This window comes from Chinchilla lanigera, unplaced genomic scaffold (genome assembly GCF_000276665.1).
Source record: "Chinchilla lanigera isolate Chin_1 unplaced genomic scaffold, ChiLan1.0 scaffold00063, whole genome shotgun sequence".
NCBI classification, from domain to species: Eukaryota; Metazoa; Chordata; class Mammalia; order Rodentia; family Chinchillidae; genus Chinchilla; species Chinchilla lanigera.
This window is the reverse complement of record NW_004955464.1, coordinates 10,385,781-10,398,276: the sequence shown is the minus strand read 5'-3', so window position 1 is coordinate 10,398,276 and position 12,496 is coordinate 10,385,781. Positions and strand designations below refer to the sequence as shown.

At 52.9% G+C, this 12,496-nt stretch overlaps 1 protein-coding gene across 8 annotated transcripts in view; it reads left to right on the top strand.

Moving 5' to 3' along the window:
- Nucleotides 1–12,496, top strand: part of Slc5a9 (solute carrier family 5 (sodium/sugar cotransporter), member 9) — a 29,527-nt gene that overhangs the window by 9,321 nt on the left and 7,710 nt on the right. For 7 of the 8 annotated variants that reach the window (XM_013521757.1, XM_005398636.2, XM_005398634.2 and 4 more), the window contains 9 exons: nt 3,391–3,495; nt 3,780–3,944; nt 4,628–4,733; nt 5,613–5,693; nt 5,991–6,196; nt 6,409–6,544; nt 7,037–7,144; nt 8,962–9,112; nt 10,814–10,982. In XM_013521757.1, the coding sequence (XP_013377211.1) occupies nt 3,391–3,495; nt 3,780–3,944; nt 4,628–4,733; nt 5,613–5,693; nt 5,991–6,196; nt 6,409–6,544; nt 7,037–7,144; nt 8,962–9,112; nt 10,814–10,982 (1,227 nt within the window). The remainder of the gene's footprint in view (nt 1–3,390; nt 3,496–3,779; nt 3,945–4,627; nt 4,734–5,612; nt 5,694–5,990; nt 6,197–6,408; nt 6,545–7,036; nt 7,145–8,961; nt 9,113–10,813; nt 10,983–12,496) is intronic. The other variant, XM_013521756.1, reaches the window with a different exon arrangement.

Genomic DNA, 12,496 nt, shown 5'->3' with positions numbered 1-12,496 from the left:
GTGAGTGCCCCCCCCCAACCACATCGCCCTGTCCTCTTGGCTTGTCTGGGCCAAGGCACCAGCCTCCAACTGGGGTTCCCAATTTTAGACTCCTCTCCCACCCCGATCCACCCCACACCCGAGAGGTCCTGCTAACACAGCTTGATAAGTCTCTTTTACTTTTTTTTTTTTTTTTTTTTTTTTCACGGTACCGGGGATCGAACTCAGATCGGACTTTGCACTTGCCAGGCAGGCGCTTATGCCACTGAGCTATATCCCCAGCGCCGATAAGTCTCATTAGAACATCTTGGGTGTGGGTCCTAGGCCAGCTCTGAACCTACAGAAATAGATCTAGAGTGTCCCTCCCCTAGAGCAGCTCAGAACTGAGCTGGACAGACAGACTCATGAGCAACATGATCAAAGCTGGGCTAGAGGAAACCCTGGGGGTCTCCTGAGGGCTTCAAGGATACTCCTGCGCTGGGCAGTGGGGAAGGGTGTTGAGGTAAGAAAGACTTCCTTGGGAAGGGGACATTGCATAAGCAGTCAAGTGAGGAGATTCAGAAGCACAGTCCCCAGCCAGCTCATGAAACCAATCCCCCAAGTGTTCGTGAGCCCCCATCTCTCCCTTCTGACCACCCCACATTTCTACTGATCTTCAAAACTAACCTCCTCCTCCATGGGATGGAGGGAGGTTGGCCCTGCCTGAAAAACTAGTGGTGGAGTCATCAGTTCTAGTGGGAAATGAAGCTGTGTGCACACCAGGCATGCCAGCCTCACACTCACTCACACACACTGAGGCACCCAGACACATACACTCCTACAGGCCCACACTCACACACACTTGCACACTCCTGTACTCTCCGACTCACACACCCTCACAATCACACCCTTGTACACGCTCACATGCACTCTTATACATTCCTCACACTCATTCACACATGCCCTCTCACACTCACACTCACCCTCACCCTCGTACCTCTTACTCTCATACCCACATACTCCCACTCAGTCACCACGCCACTCTCACACACGCTCGTGACCTCACGCTCATGGAGAACTAAACCCGGGGAAGAGTTCTGCTTAGCCAGCGGCTCTGGAACTGAGGCAGACACAGGGTGAGAAGCCGGTTAGGGTAGGCTGTTCTGTCTGGCTTAGGAGAAAGCCTAGGCCCTGCTGACTGCACTCCTGGCCTGCAGAGGGCATGAGGAAAGCCAGGCCTCCATCAGGAGATGTCCTGACAGGACTCCCAGGGACTTGTCGGCCCCACACATTGAGTGCAGTGTGCTGCTGCCACCCTTGGGTGCCCGGCCGTGAGCTGTGCCTCCTGCACCTGACCCCCATCCAGCCTGAAGCAGCCTGGGTGCAGCCCCAGCCCCAGCCGAATTTGTTTCTGTTACTGTAACAAAGGCCTGAGAAGATCGACTCCACGCTCAGTTCAGCACTACTGGAGCGGCGCACCTGGGGTCCTTCCAGTCCTGAGGCTGTGCCCCAAGGAGAGTCCCCGCAAGGCTGTCAGCAGGACAGCAGCCATCCCTGCTCAGGGAGGCCTGGCTGCTCCTCCTCCTCCTCCTCCTCTCCTCCTCTTGCCTTGCCCTGTCCATGTCTCCTGGCTTAGGAGAGGGGCGCCCTGGACAGGGTGAGGTGAGCAGGCCGCCTTCCTAGGGCAGCTTTCTCTTCTGCAGCAGGGACCCTCTCTGTCTGGCCCAGGGCTTCAGCGCATCCCTGCCAGCACCCTTAGGCCACCCAAGAGAGTGAGTGTGTAAGTGCATGTGAATGTTTGCATGTGTGTGCAAGAGTATATGTAAATGTATGTAGGTGTATGTGCATGACTATGTGAGTGTATGTGTGTAAGCATATGTAGCTATATGGAATGTAGGTACATGAGTGCAAGTTATACTTATAAGTGCATGTGTGAGAGAGTGAGTGTACATGAGTGTGTGAGCATATGTGTATAAGTGTGGGTTTTCGTGTGTGAGCACATGTGTGTGTATGTGTGAACATGTCTGTGAGTGTACACATGCAAGAATAGGAATGCATGTGAGTGTATACATGAGAATGCGTGAACGTGTGTGGGTTTGAGTGTGTATGTGTGTGTGTGTGTGTGTGTGTGTGATCAGCACAAGGGGTTCAGCCAGGAGGGGTCACTCACTTCCATGCCTTAGCCCTGCCCTGTCGCCTCTTGTCTGAGTGCCTCAGTCCTGCCTTCTTATTGCCGCCACCTCCAGCACCCCGGAAGAACATGCAGATGGGAGGAAGGGAGTCCCAGACTTTTAGGTGATGAGGGTGAGGCTTTGTGACAGGAGATGATTCTACCAAGGGGACACAGGGTACGAAACCGAGCTTAGCTCTTTCCTCCACCCCAGGCCTGCCCCGAGGTCTCCCCTGCCCCAGAGCCCAGCCCTGCCCGCTCTCCCCTCCCAGGGCTGGATCCCGTCTAATAATAAGCAACAACACGGAGTAAGTGCTTAGTGGGAGCCAAGCACCTTTGCAAAGTGGTTATGCAAGCCAGACAGCCAAGGCTGTGATCTGCAGTTGGTCACTTGAGAAAGTTTCTTATCAACACCTCAGTTGCTTAAAAGTAATATGCGGAGAATTGTGTTAGCTTTTTGCTACTGTAACAAATACCTAAGATGATCATCTTGTACAAGAAAATTTCTTTCCACCTTTCCACTCATCTCATGGCTAGGGAGTAAAAGAAAGAAAAGAAGATTCTGGGTCCCATAAGTCCCTTCAAGGGCACCTCCCAATGACCTGTGATTTCCCACTACTCAAACCCAGCAATAGCAGTGCCTAGCTTTCTCAGGTTATTATGAGGATTAACCGAGCTTATATATGCAGTGCTTGGCAAAGCTGTGTAAGTACTTCCTGCTGTGATCATTGTCATTATAATTACCATTGTCGTCCCTTCCGTCACCTTACAAGAGTTGGCTTCCCTTCTGGAGAAAAATAAAGAACTCAGAGGCTGGCCTGGCCTGTGCTCAACCTCTAGACCCTTCCTCTGCCCAGCCTTGTCCTGGAGACTGCAGGAACAGAGCATGGGGGGCTCCCTGTGAAAGCTCCCCAGTCTCGCCACTGTCCTTCTGTCTGGAGGGCCTGAGGTTGATGCCTTGTGCAGAGCTCTGTCCTGCCTACCCACACTGCTGCCCCTGGCTTCCCTTCTGGTCCATTCAGCCTCTTCCTCACTGACTTGGAGCTTGTGGCTTCATTTATCCTAGCATTAGTTCTTTCCTCTGTAAATTTGGTGTTCCTCCCTCCTTGTGGAGAATAAAATGTATTAGGGCATGTAAAGTGCCTGGTGCAGTGCCAGATAAATGCGAGCCCCCATGCTGTCTCCCATGCTAGTGGTCCTGACCCCAGATCAATTCAGATTAACCTTGGCCCCTGACCTCTGACCCTACTTGTGCCTTGCAGATTGGCGCATCTCTGATGTCCAGCAATGTGGGCAGTGGCTTGTTCATCGGTCTGGCTGGTACAGGGGCTGCCGGGGGCCTTGCTGTGGGCGGCTTCGAGTGGAACGTAAGGGGGCTGCCGTAGCTGGCCAGGAGAGTGAGGGTCTGAGCTCACCCCTTTCCCAGCCTTAGTGCTGAGAGAACCCTTAGAGGAGTTTGGGAGGCTGCCTGGTGAATGGGAACTCGTTGTACGGATGAGGAAAGTGAACCCTGGAAGAGGTGGATTGGGATGGGTCCTGGGTCCCTTACTTCCCTGCTCAAGGATCTCACACAGTACACACTGTCTCTGGGTAGAGGCTTCCCTCCAACGTAGCTCACAATCTCAGTACCTTCTTCTCCTTATTTTCCCAGGCAACCTTCCTGCTTGTGGCCCTCGGCTGGATCTTTGTTCCTGTGTACATCGCAGCTGGTGTGGTCACTATGCCACAGTATCTAAGGAAGCGATTTGGGGGCCAAAGAATCCAGGTGTACATGTCTGTCCTGTCTCTCATCCTCTACATCTTCACCAAGATATCGGTGAGCGTCACTCCAAGGTGACCCGCTTGTCTCTGCATTGCTGTGGGCTTGAGGCTGGCGGGAAGCTCACATTCACAGTTTGGGTGGATGGATGGATGGATGGATGGATGGATGGATGGAAGGATGAATGGATGGATGGGAGGAATGGTGGGTGGATGGATAGAAGGATGGATGGATGGATGGATGGATGGATGGATGGAAAAATGGATGGGAGGGTGGATGGGAGGATGTATGAATGGATGGATGGATGGATGGGTGGATGGATGGATGGAAGGATGGATGGATGAATGGTTGGTTGGATGGATGGATGGATGGTTGGATGGATGGACGGATGGGAAGATGGATGGAAGGATGGATGGGAAGATGGAAGGAAGGGAGGGAAGGAAAAAGAAGCAAAGGAAGAAAGGAGGATGAGAAGAGGAAAGAAGTCTGGCTGGACAGATAGAAGGAAGGATAAAAGAAAAGAAGGCTGCATCCACACACTTTCCATGTATGCTCCCCTTCAGCACTGGGACAAGCAAAGAAGTATGATAAATGTTTTAAGTGCATGACAGCTCTTATTAAAAAAACCCTCACAAGCTAGAGTTCATTCTTTCATTCATCTTTGTATTAGTTGGCTCTTCATTAGTAACCGTTCATTAAGTGGTAGCTAAAAAGTGCGAATGGATCCTGTCTCTCTGCAGACTGACATCTTCTCTGGAGCCCTCTTCATCCAGATGGCTTTGGGCTGGAACCTCTACCTCTCCACGGTGATCCTGCTGGTGGTGACAGCTGTCTACACCATCACAGGTAGGGCCGAGGCTGAGCAAGAGCTGCAGAAGGAGGCTTCTGACGGGCAGAGACAGAGAGAATGACTGAAGGAGAGAGACAGCCTGAGAGAGGGATAAAGATCAGTCTAGAGAAAGGGAGGGAGACAGAGAGAGAGAGAGAGAGAGAGAGAGAGAGAGAGAGAGAGAGAGAGAGAGAAACAGAGTCAAAAAGGGCCAAGATGATGACACAGGATAATAGAAAAGCAGAGGAACAGACAGTGGGATAGGAAGAAGGAGATGAAGGAGACAGAAATGGGGAAACTGAACCAGAGCAAGACCAGATAGGAGAGACACGAAGAGGCACCGGAAAACACCAGCAGCCTCAGGACAGAGTGGGAAGCTGTTGTCTGTGCCAGAGTGATGCTGAGCAGCCCCAGCAAATGCCACAGACACATCCGCTCATGTTTCCTCCAAAATGTCTCGCACAGGGCTGGGCACCTTGAGTCACCAACACAGGACAGACAGACTTACTGAGATTAAGTTGGTCTTGAAAGCTGGGGCATTTGGATAGACAGAGATTGGGAGGGAAAAGAGAGAGCATGCCTGGTGGAGGTAAGAGCACAAGCAAAGGATGGGACTTGAGTCACTGATGACAACAACAAAAAGCCATGCATGATGGCCGTGGCAAGATGTCAGAGACACAAAGAGCCACAGGAATACGCAGAAGTGTGACCAGGCTCTGTCCTCCTGCGTGGGGTGGAGGGAAGTGCTAGTTGTGGGGAAACGCAGGCAACCAGAGCCCACTGCTAAAAGGTCACTGTGTCTTCTCTGGTCTCCTCGGTGTGGCCAGACACGGGCGGGCACCCGGAGCAGAACCCCTGCTGGTACTGATTGATGTGCCCTCTCCTTGGGTCCCCAGGGGGCCTCATGGCCGTGATCTACACAGATGCTCTGCAGACGGTGATCATGGTAGGGGGAGCCCTGGTCCTCATGTTTCTAGGTAAGGAAGAGACCTAAGTACACTCACCCTCACCCCTAAATTCTTCCTCTGATCTATTTTTGACACCTCCATGGCTTACCTGGATCTTTCCAGATCAAAGAGTTATTCTCTACCTCCAAGTCAGGGCTCCCAAAACACAGAATTCTCTCTCCTCCAGACCAAAGGTCTTGAGCCTCAGCCCCGTCTCCCTCCCCATTCCCAACCATCAGGTGGGTTCCAACCTACAGCCCATGTCGGGCTGGGAGTGTAGGCTGGGTGCGCCCCAAGGATGTTCTCTCACTGCATTTCTTCCCACAGGCTTTCAGAAGGTGGGCTGGTACCCAGGCTTGCAGCAGCTGTATAGGCAGGCCCTCCCTAATGTCACGGTCCCCAATACCACGTGTCACCTCCCACGGCCGGATGCCTTCCACATGCTTCGTGATCCTGTGAGCGGGGACATCCCTTGGCCTGGGCTCATTTTCGGGCTCACAGTACTGGCCACCTGGTGTTGGTGCACAGACCAGGTGAGGTCCCAACCGGGCTTGGCCTCATCCACCAGGAAATGGGATGGCTTCCTGCAGACAAAGCAGGCATTTGAATGCGTAGAAGGTTGAACTGCCTTCTGACACCGAAGTGGGGACACAGTCAGAGACTAGGGTCAGGGCTCACCTGCGGCTGAGCTGAGCCCCTCCTTTGGCCCCTGATCAACATCGCTCCATTGCTGTCGCCATTCCAGGTCATCGTGCAGAGGTCTCTGTCTGCCAAGAGTCTGTCCCATGCCAAGGGAGGCTCGGTGCTGGGGGGCTACCTGAAAATCCTCCCCATGTTCTTCATTGTCATGCCTGGCATGATCAGCAGGGCCCTGTACCCAGGTGAGAGTGAGCCTTCTTTCTGGACCTGGGGACTCAGGACTCAGGAGGGGTTTCCAGAGAAGGTGTTCCTGGGCAAAGTGGACCGTGGAAGGGCAGCAAGTTTTTCTATCAAGATCTTATTGTAAGCAGTTTAGAATTTGAAGGCCAAGCACATAAGTATTTCAGAAGAATAAATTTGTACCTCAATGTTATTTTAAAATTCTGCATCTTCTTTAAAAAAGAAAAAAAAATGCATTCTCAGCTCCTTCTAAGAATATTTGTCTTTATCAAGATGGAAGTCATAAAACCCAAAGGAATCTATCCCATGTTGCAGAATAGTATGCATTAGGAACAAGGAATTCACCAAAGACCCAACACTACTTGCCCCTTCACCTTCTAGACGAGGTCAGAGTGTCCAGTGAGCATTTTCCTGCAGTGCCAGAAAGCAAATACTGGGCCATCCTGGGGAGGCACAGGATCACGCAGCTCCAACTGCCCTCTTCTCTTCTGCAGATGAGGTGGGCTGTGTGGATCCTGAGGTCTGCCAAAGAGTCTGCGGGGCCCGAGTGGGATGTTCCAACATCGCCTATCCCAAGCTGGTCATGGCTCTCATGCCCATTGGTGAGTCCCGTCTTGCCCACTCCACCCTCCACGCCCACCTGCCAGCCCCTCCAGCCCCCACTGACGAGGAGGGATTGTGCGATGGATGGATGGGAAGAGGGAAGGGACAGTTTCATTTCTGTTCCCCTGCCCAGTACACACACATGCGCAACTGCACTTTCCCAAGCATTTGTGAGGTGCCTGTTTGTGCCTGGTGTTGGAGATGTGCAAGTAAGAGGCAGGTCCCAGCTTTCAGGCTTTATGCAGTCTCCAGGGTTCCTGGGCTCTGCAAGGGCACAGTACAAGATGACCTGGGGGTAAGGGAGAAGCAGAGGAAGGAAACAGAGCAGGGACCCAAGGAGCACTTTAGACAGAGCTGGCGGGCATAGGAAATGCTGCTCTAAGGAGAAGACGTGTGTGCAAACACCCAGGAGAGAGAGCTAAATGGAAGGAGCACTGTGTGAATCAGGGGCAAGGAGCAATGATGATGACTTTCCTGAGAGGTTGCCATGGCCCCGCTCGTCCTGGAATGGAGCCTTTGCTCTGGGAGCGATGGAGGGCACGGAGGGAGGGGAGGCCAGGGCAAGGATGACCGATTCGTGCCTTAGAAGAACAACTCTTCCTGGAGGACTGAGCAAGGGGACAGGCTCAGGCAAGATGGGGTGCATCAGTGAGGAGTCTGAAGGGGGCTTGACTAAGGGGGTGGCCTTAGAGATGGAGAAAAGGCATTAGAGACGTGTGTGAAGGTGAATTAGCCGGACTTGAGCTGCTGTGTTTCAGCGGGGAGATGAATCAAAGAGGGCTCCCAGGCCTTCGTCTTGCAGGTGCGTCTACAATACTATCGAGATTGAGGAGACAAAAGGCAAGGGATGTGTGGACCTAGTCCTTCCTCGTGGGAGACTAGAATGAGAAGTAAATCAAAGGCATGGGGGGCGGGGAGGCCCAGCTAGGACAGAACAGCTCAGAAGGGTGATGGGTGAAGGATGGGGGTGTAAGGAGAGCCAAGGCAGGGGTGTGGGGGAGCCAGAAAGGTGTCACTAACCCAGAGGGAAGCAGAGGCTCATAGGCAGATGAGCACCGATGTGTGGAACCCTTGCTTCCAAGATACCTGTGAAGCTTCCAAGATACCTGTGAAGCTTCCAGAGTGACCCCCAGGACATGGTTAGATACATGGATTTGGGGGTAAACAGGCAGAAGAGGGGCCAGGGCAGGAAGTCCTCTCCCCAGGGATGAGCTCGATCATCAGGGCCAGAAAGACTTCAGGTGGGCGATGGGCTGTATTCGCCATTGTCCCGGTGGAGAAACAGGCCCAGAAAGTGTAAGGAATTCGTCCAGAGATCATCCAGTTAGCTGGTTCCTGGCACAGGCAGGAAGCAGCCCCAAGCTTCTGCGTCCTAAGCTGGAACGTTAGCCCAACACCGCGAAGTGGTGGTACAAAGCACGGAAAAGGAGGCACAAAACACAAAATACAGGAAAAAAAGACACTAGCCACGGCCTCTCTCTTCAGTCCCGGGACTCCACCAATGGTCCACTGCTAGGAAAGGCGGCCTGCAATGTCAAAGGTGCAGGCCCTCGCTGATCCCCCGGTGTCACACACCTCAAGATGCAGATGAGGAAGCCAAGGCCCTGGCAGGGTCATGAGCTGTCCAAGGCCGCAAGGCAAGGGAGAGGCAGAAACTGGCCTATAGCTTCCCAGGCCCTCTGATTCCTCGTCTGTGCTAGAAGGGAACCTTTTCCGGTGCAACCCAGCCCCAAGTCCCGGCTCTACAGCAGCCTCCCGGCCCTGGCAGAGCTGGTCTGTAAGGACCTGCTGTCTCTCACGCCGCATCTCTTTCCAGGTCTGCGGGGCCTGATGATCGCGGTGATCATGGCGGCGCTCATGAGCTCCCTCACCTCCATCTTCAACAGCAGCAGCACCCTGTTCGCTATCGACGTGTGGCAGCGCTTCCGCAGGGGGGCCACGGAGCAGGAGCTGATGGTGGTGGGCAGGTGTGCGCCAGGCCTTGGTCTCCCACAGTGGGCCTCCCCTCGCTTTCCCCTGCCCTGGGTTGCCCTGGGGGAGGGGCGGGGGCTGGGTCTGCAGCTGCACTCAGGGCAGTGGCTGACCTCCGCTCCGCTGGGTCCTTCCGCCTCTGGACCACTCGTCCCCTCCAGAGTAGTGGGGAGAAGGCGCTCTTGCCTGCCTTGGGACTTCCCCTTAGAGTGGATCAGTGGGGTGTTGAGAGACAATGAAGCACTTGAAAAATGAGGGGTGAAGAGTGCGAGGGGGAGGAACGGCGGCTCACCCCGAGGCCCTTGGGGTCAACTCTTCCTGCTACCCCAGGATAACGGCAGTGTTCAGTCCAGTCCATCAGATTCATCCAGATGCGCACCCCGGGCCACACACTTGTGCTGGGAACCGGAGAGCCGGGGCGGTTCACAGTCTGATGAGCAAGGCAGAAGCAAGTGTATTACAGGGCATGAGCACGGCGCCTGCCTCTGGGGAGACTTCCTGGGAAAGCTGTCTCCAAATGATGCAGAGCCTTGAGCATAGAACTTGGACCGTACCTTATGGGCACCAGGTACACGTCCAAAATCATAACCGGGCGAGTAATTTGTCCTGCTCTTCATAGGCTGGGGATTTACAGTTTGTGTAGGGCTGAGAGGGCCTTTCTGAAATCTCTGCTTGGTAGTTTAGGGCTCCCTAACCAGGCCTCTAGCCCAAAGGGCATCCACTCCCCCTTTGGCTGGTAGGAGCTGAGCTCAGCTAGTCTGCCCTTCAAGACTCCCGGCTTCTGCACACGCCATTCATATCATTTGGGCGCCTTCACTCCCTGTTCATCTCTGCAGCCCAGCCCTAGGCACAGGAAGTGAGCTCCCAGGACGTGAGAGTAGGATAAGAGAAGCGAGAGAGCAGTAGTGAGGCCACGTGGGTCACTGCTGCTCTCCGGGAGCCTGAGAGAGGGAAAATAGGAGAAAAGAGGTAAGGACAAATGTGCAGAGAGACGTTGGAAAGGCTTGCTGCCGCTTGCATCATCCATCATTGGGTTTCGGGCGCCATCTCCTGGTCATATGCATTGTTGCAGCCAGCATATCCAAGAAAAAAATTTTTTTTTTTTAAATTAATTTGTTCATGTACAAAATCACACCTCCAGCGCGCTTTGGTGACTTAAGCCTGAGTAAAGATCAGTTTAAGTGGAGTCAGGAGGGAAAGATGACACTTTAAGCTCGGTTCCGGTGTAAAGGAGGAAAGGTCCGAGCTGAAGGAGGCTGCAGAGGGGAGAAGTCCTCCCCCGCCCCCGCGCCCCACCCCGCCGGGGGCTGGAACCACCAGGGAGCTGTGTCTTGCATAAGCCCTGGAGCCCCGGGGAGGAAATACTTCACAAGCAGAGGCCGAAGGCCGTTTCCTAGGTTGGGTGGGGTGAAGCTATGGATTACTTCAACTGCAGGCAGGTGGGGTGGACGACATGCATGCCAAGGAGTCCAGTATGCAAATACCAAGGTTTTAGAATTCTGAATTTCCCAGATTCTGAAACTCTGATTTCTGGCATGCTGACATGGAACTTCTGCACCTTAGTATCTGGGATTATGGCTTTCGCCCTGTGACCCAGAGACCCCTCTTGTCCCTTCCTTGTCCCGGTGCACCGCCTTCAGGACACCCTGGGCCACGCCCTCTCGCACACACCCCTAGCACCCTGTACTCTCCCGCAGAGTGTTTGTGGTGTTCCTGGTGGTCGTCAGCATCCTCTGGATCCCCATCATCCAGAGCTCCAGCAGTGGGCAGCTCTTCGAGTACATCCAGTCGGTCACTAGCTACCTGGCACCGCCCATCACCGCCCTCTTCCTGCTGGCCATCTTCTGCAGGAGAGTCACCGAGCCTGTGAGTGAAGCCTTCCTGTCTCTCGCCCCCAGCTGAGCCTCTGGAGTCGTACTGTCAATCACCGGGTCTCTAGGCCACGAGGGAAAATCCACAGCCTGCTCTAGGAGTCCATCCTCCTGACCTAGTGTCCAGTTCGGATTCTTTGATTCACATAAAAAACACTGAGCAATCGGATTATGGCAGTTCTAAGGATATAGTGGTTTACAATGTTCACGTAAGTCTGCCGTTGCTGGACCTCAGAAAAGAGAGATGATTAAGTAACCAATAATAATAAAGCACAATAGCTATTGGGAGATTGAAATGCACAAATTCTAACTTGTGGGTTTCCTAGATTGAGGTCAGGGAAGGCTTTCCCGGAGGAAGTGACATCTAAGTTGAGACCTGGAGAGTTAATGGGAGGAGGAGAGTGTTCCAGACAGGAGGAGCATTTCTGTGAAAATGCAAGGCAGACTGGAGGCCCCTAACACTATAGTGTTCTATACGTAAGCCAAATAACAGAATGAGAACGTGGATGGCGAAGTGCTAGCTTATAGGGGTCGCCCACACCCTCGCCGTTCAGGTAACTGCACTGAAAGCGACAGAAGTCTGGGAGGAAGCTAGAAGACCTGAGACTTCCTTATTCCTCAGGATAGACCAGGGAAGACAGCCCCAATCTGCTGGCTGTACCTTGGGACATCAAAGTACACCGTGAACTGATGTGAAAGTTCACAAGACCCATATGAGAGCTCAAGGTCATCACAAAGGAGATCTTAGAGACACCCACCTAGCCTGAGTATGTGAGGCATCTACTGTTTGCAGAATCTAATCTTGCTGACAGTGGGACTCAGTTGCTCCTGGGTGTTTCTGCTCATTTTGGAGTGCTGAAGTCAGAATCAATATCTCATTTTCAAAATACGGATCATCTTATACATACTGGGAACGGGTACAGTTTAGAGGCAAATGAAACCATAATAAGTGTGAGGTGCCAGAGATTTTTTTAAAAGGGAATCTCTATTCTGATTTCTGATTTATCATAACTGAGAGTTTTGAAGGGGATCCTGGTGTTCTTATTATGAAAACAGCCCATTCTGTCTGAATGTAGACCGTCTATTACTTAGTACTTATCAATTCCTCTTTTCCTTGAACATAAAAAAATTCTGACCCAGCAAGGCCAAGCCATTGGTTCAGAGTCATTTGGAATGGAGTCAGATTCAAATCCCAGGCCACCTCTAAGCCGACAGCCTTTCCAATTCCCAGCTTTGACCGCCTTTTAAGTTAAGACAAAGCCTCACCTTAACAGGAGACTCACCAAGAAGGACTTGCCCAACACTGTCAAAAACCAGTGGAGGAAGCCGGGTATGGTGGCGCACGCCTGTAATCCCAGCACTTGGGAGGCTGAGGCAGGAGGATCGTTGCGAGTTTGAGACCAGTCTGGGCTACAAAGTGAGCTCAAGGCCAGTTTGAACTGCATAGTGAGACCCTGTCTCAAAACAACAACAACAACAACAAAAAAAAAACAGTGGAGGGAGATTTGG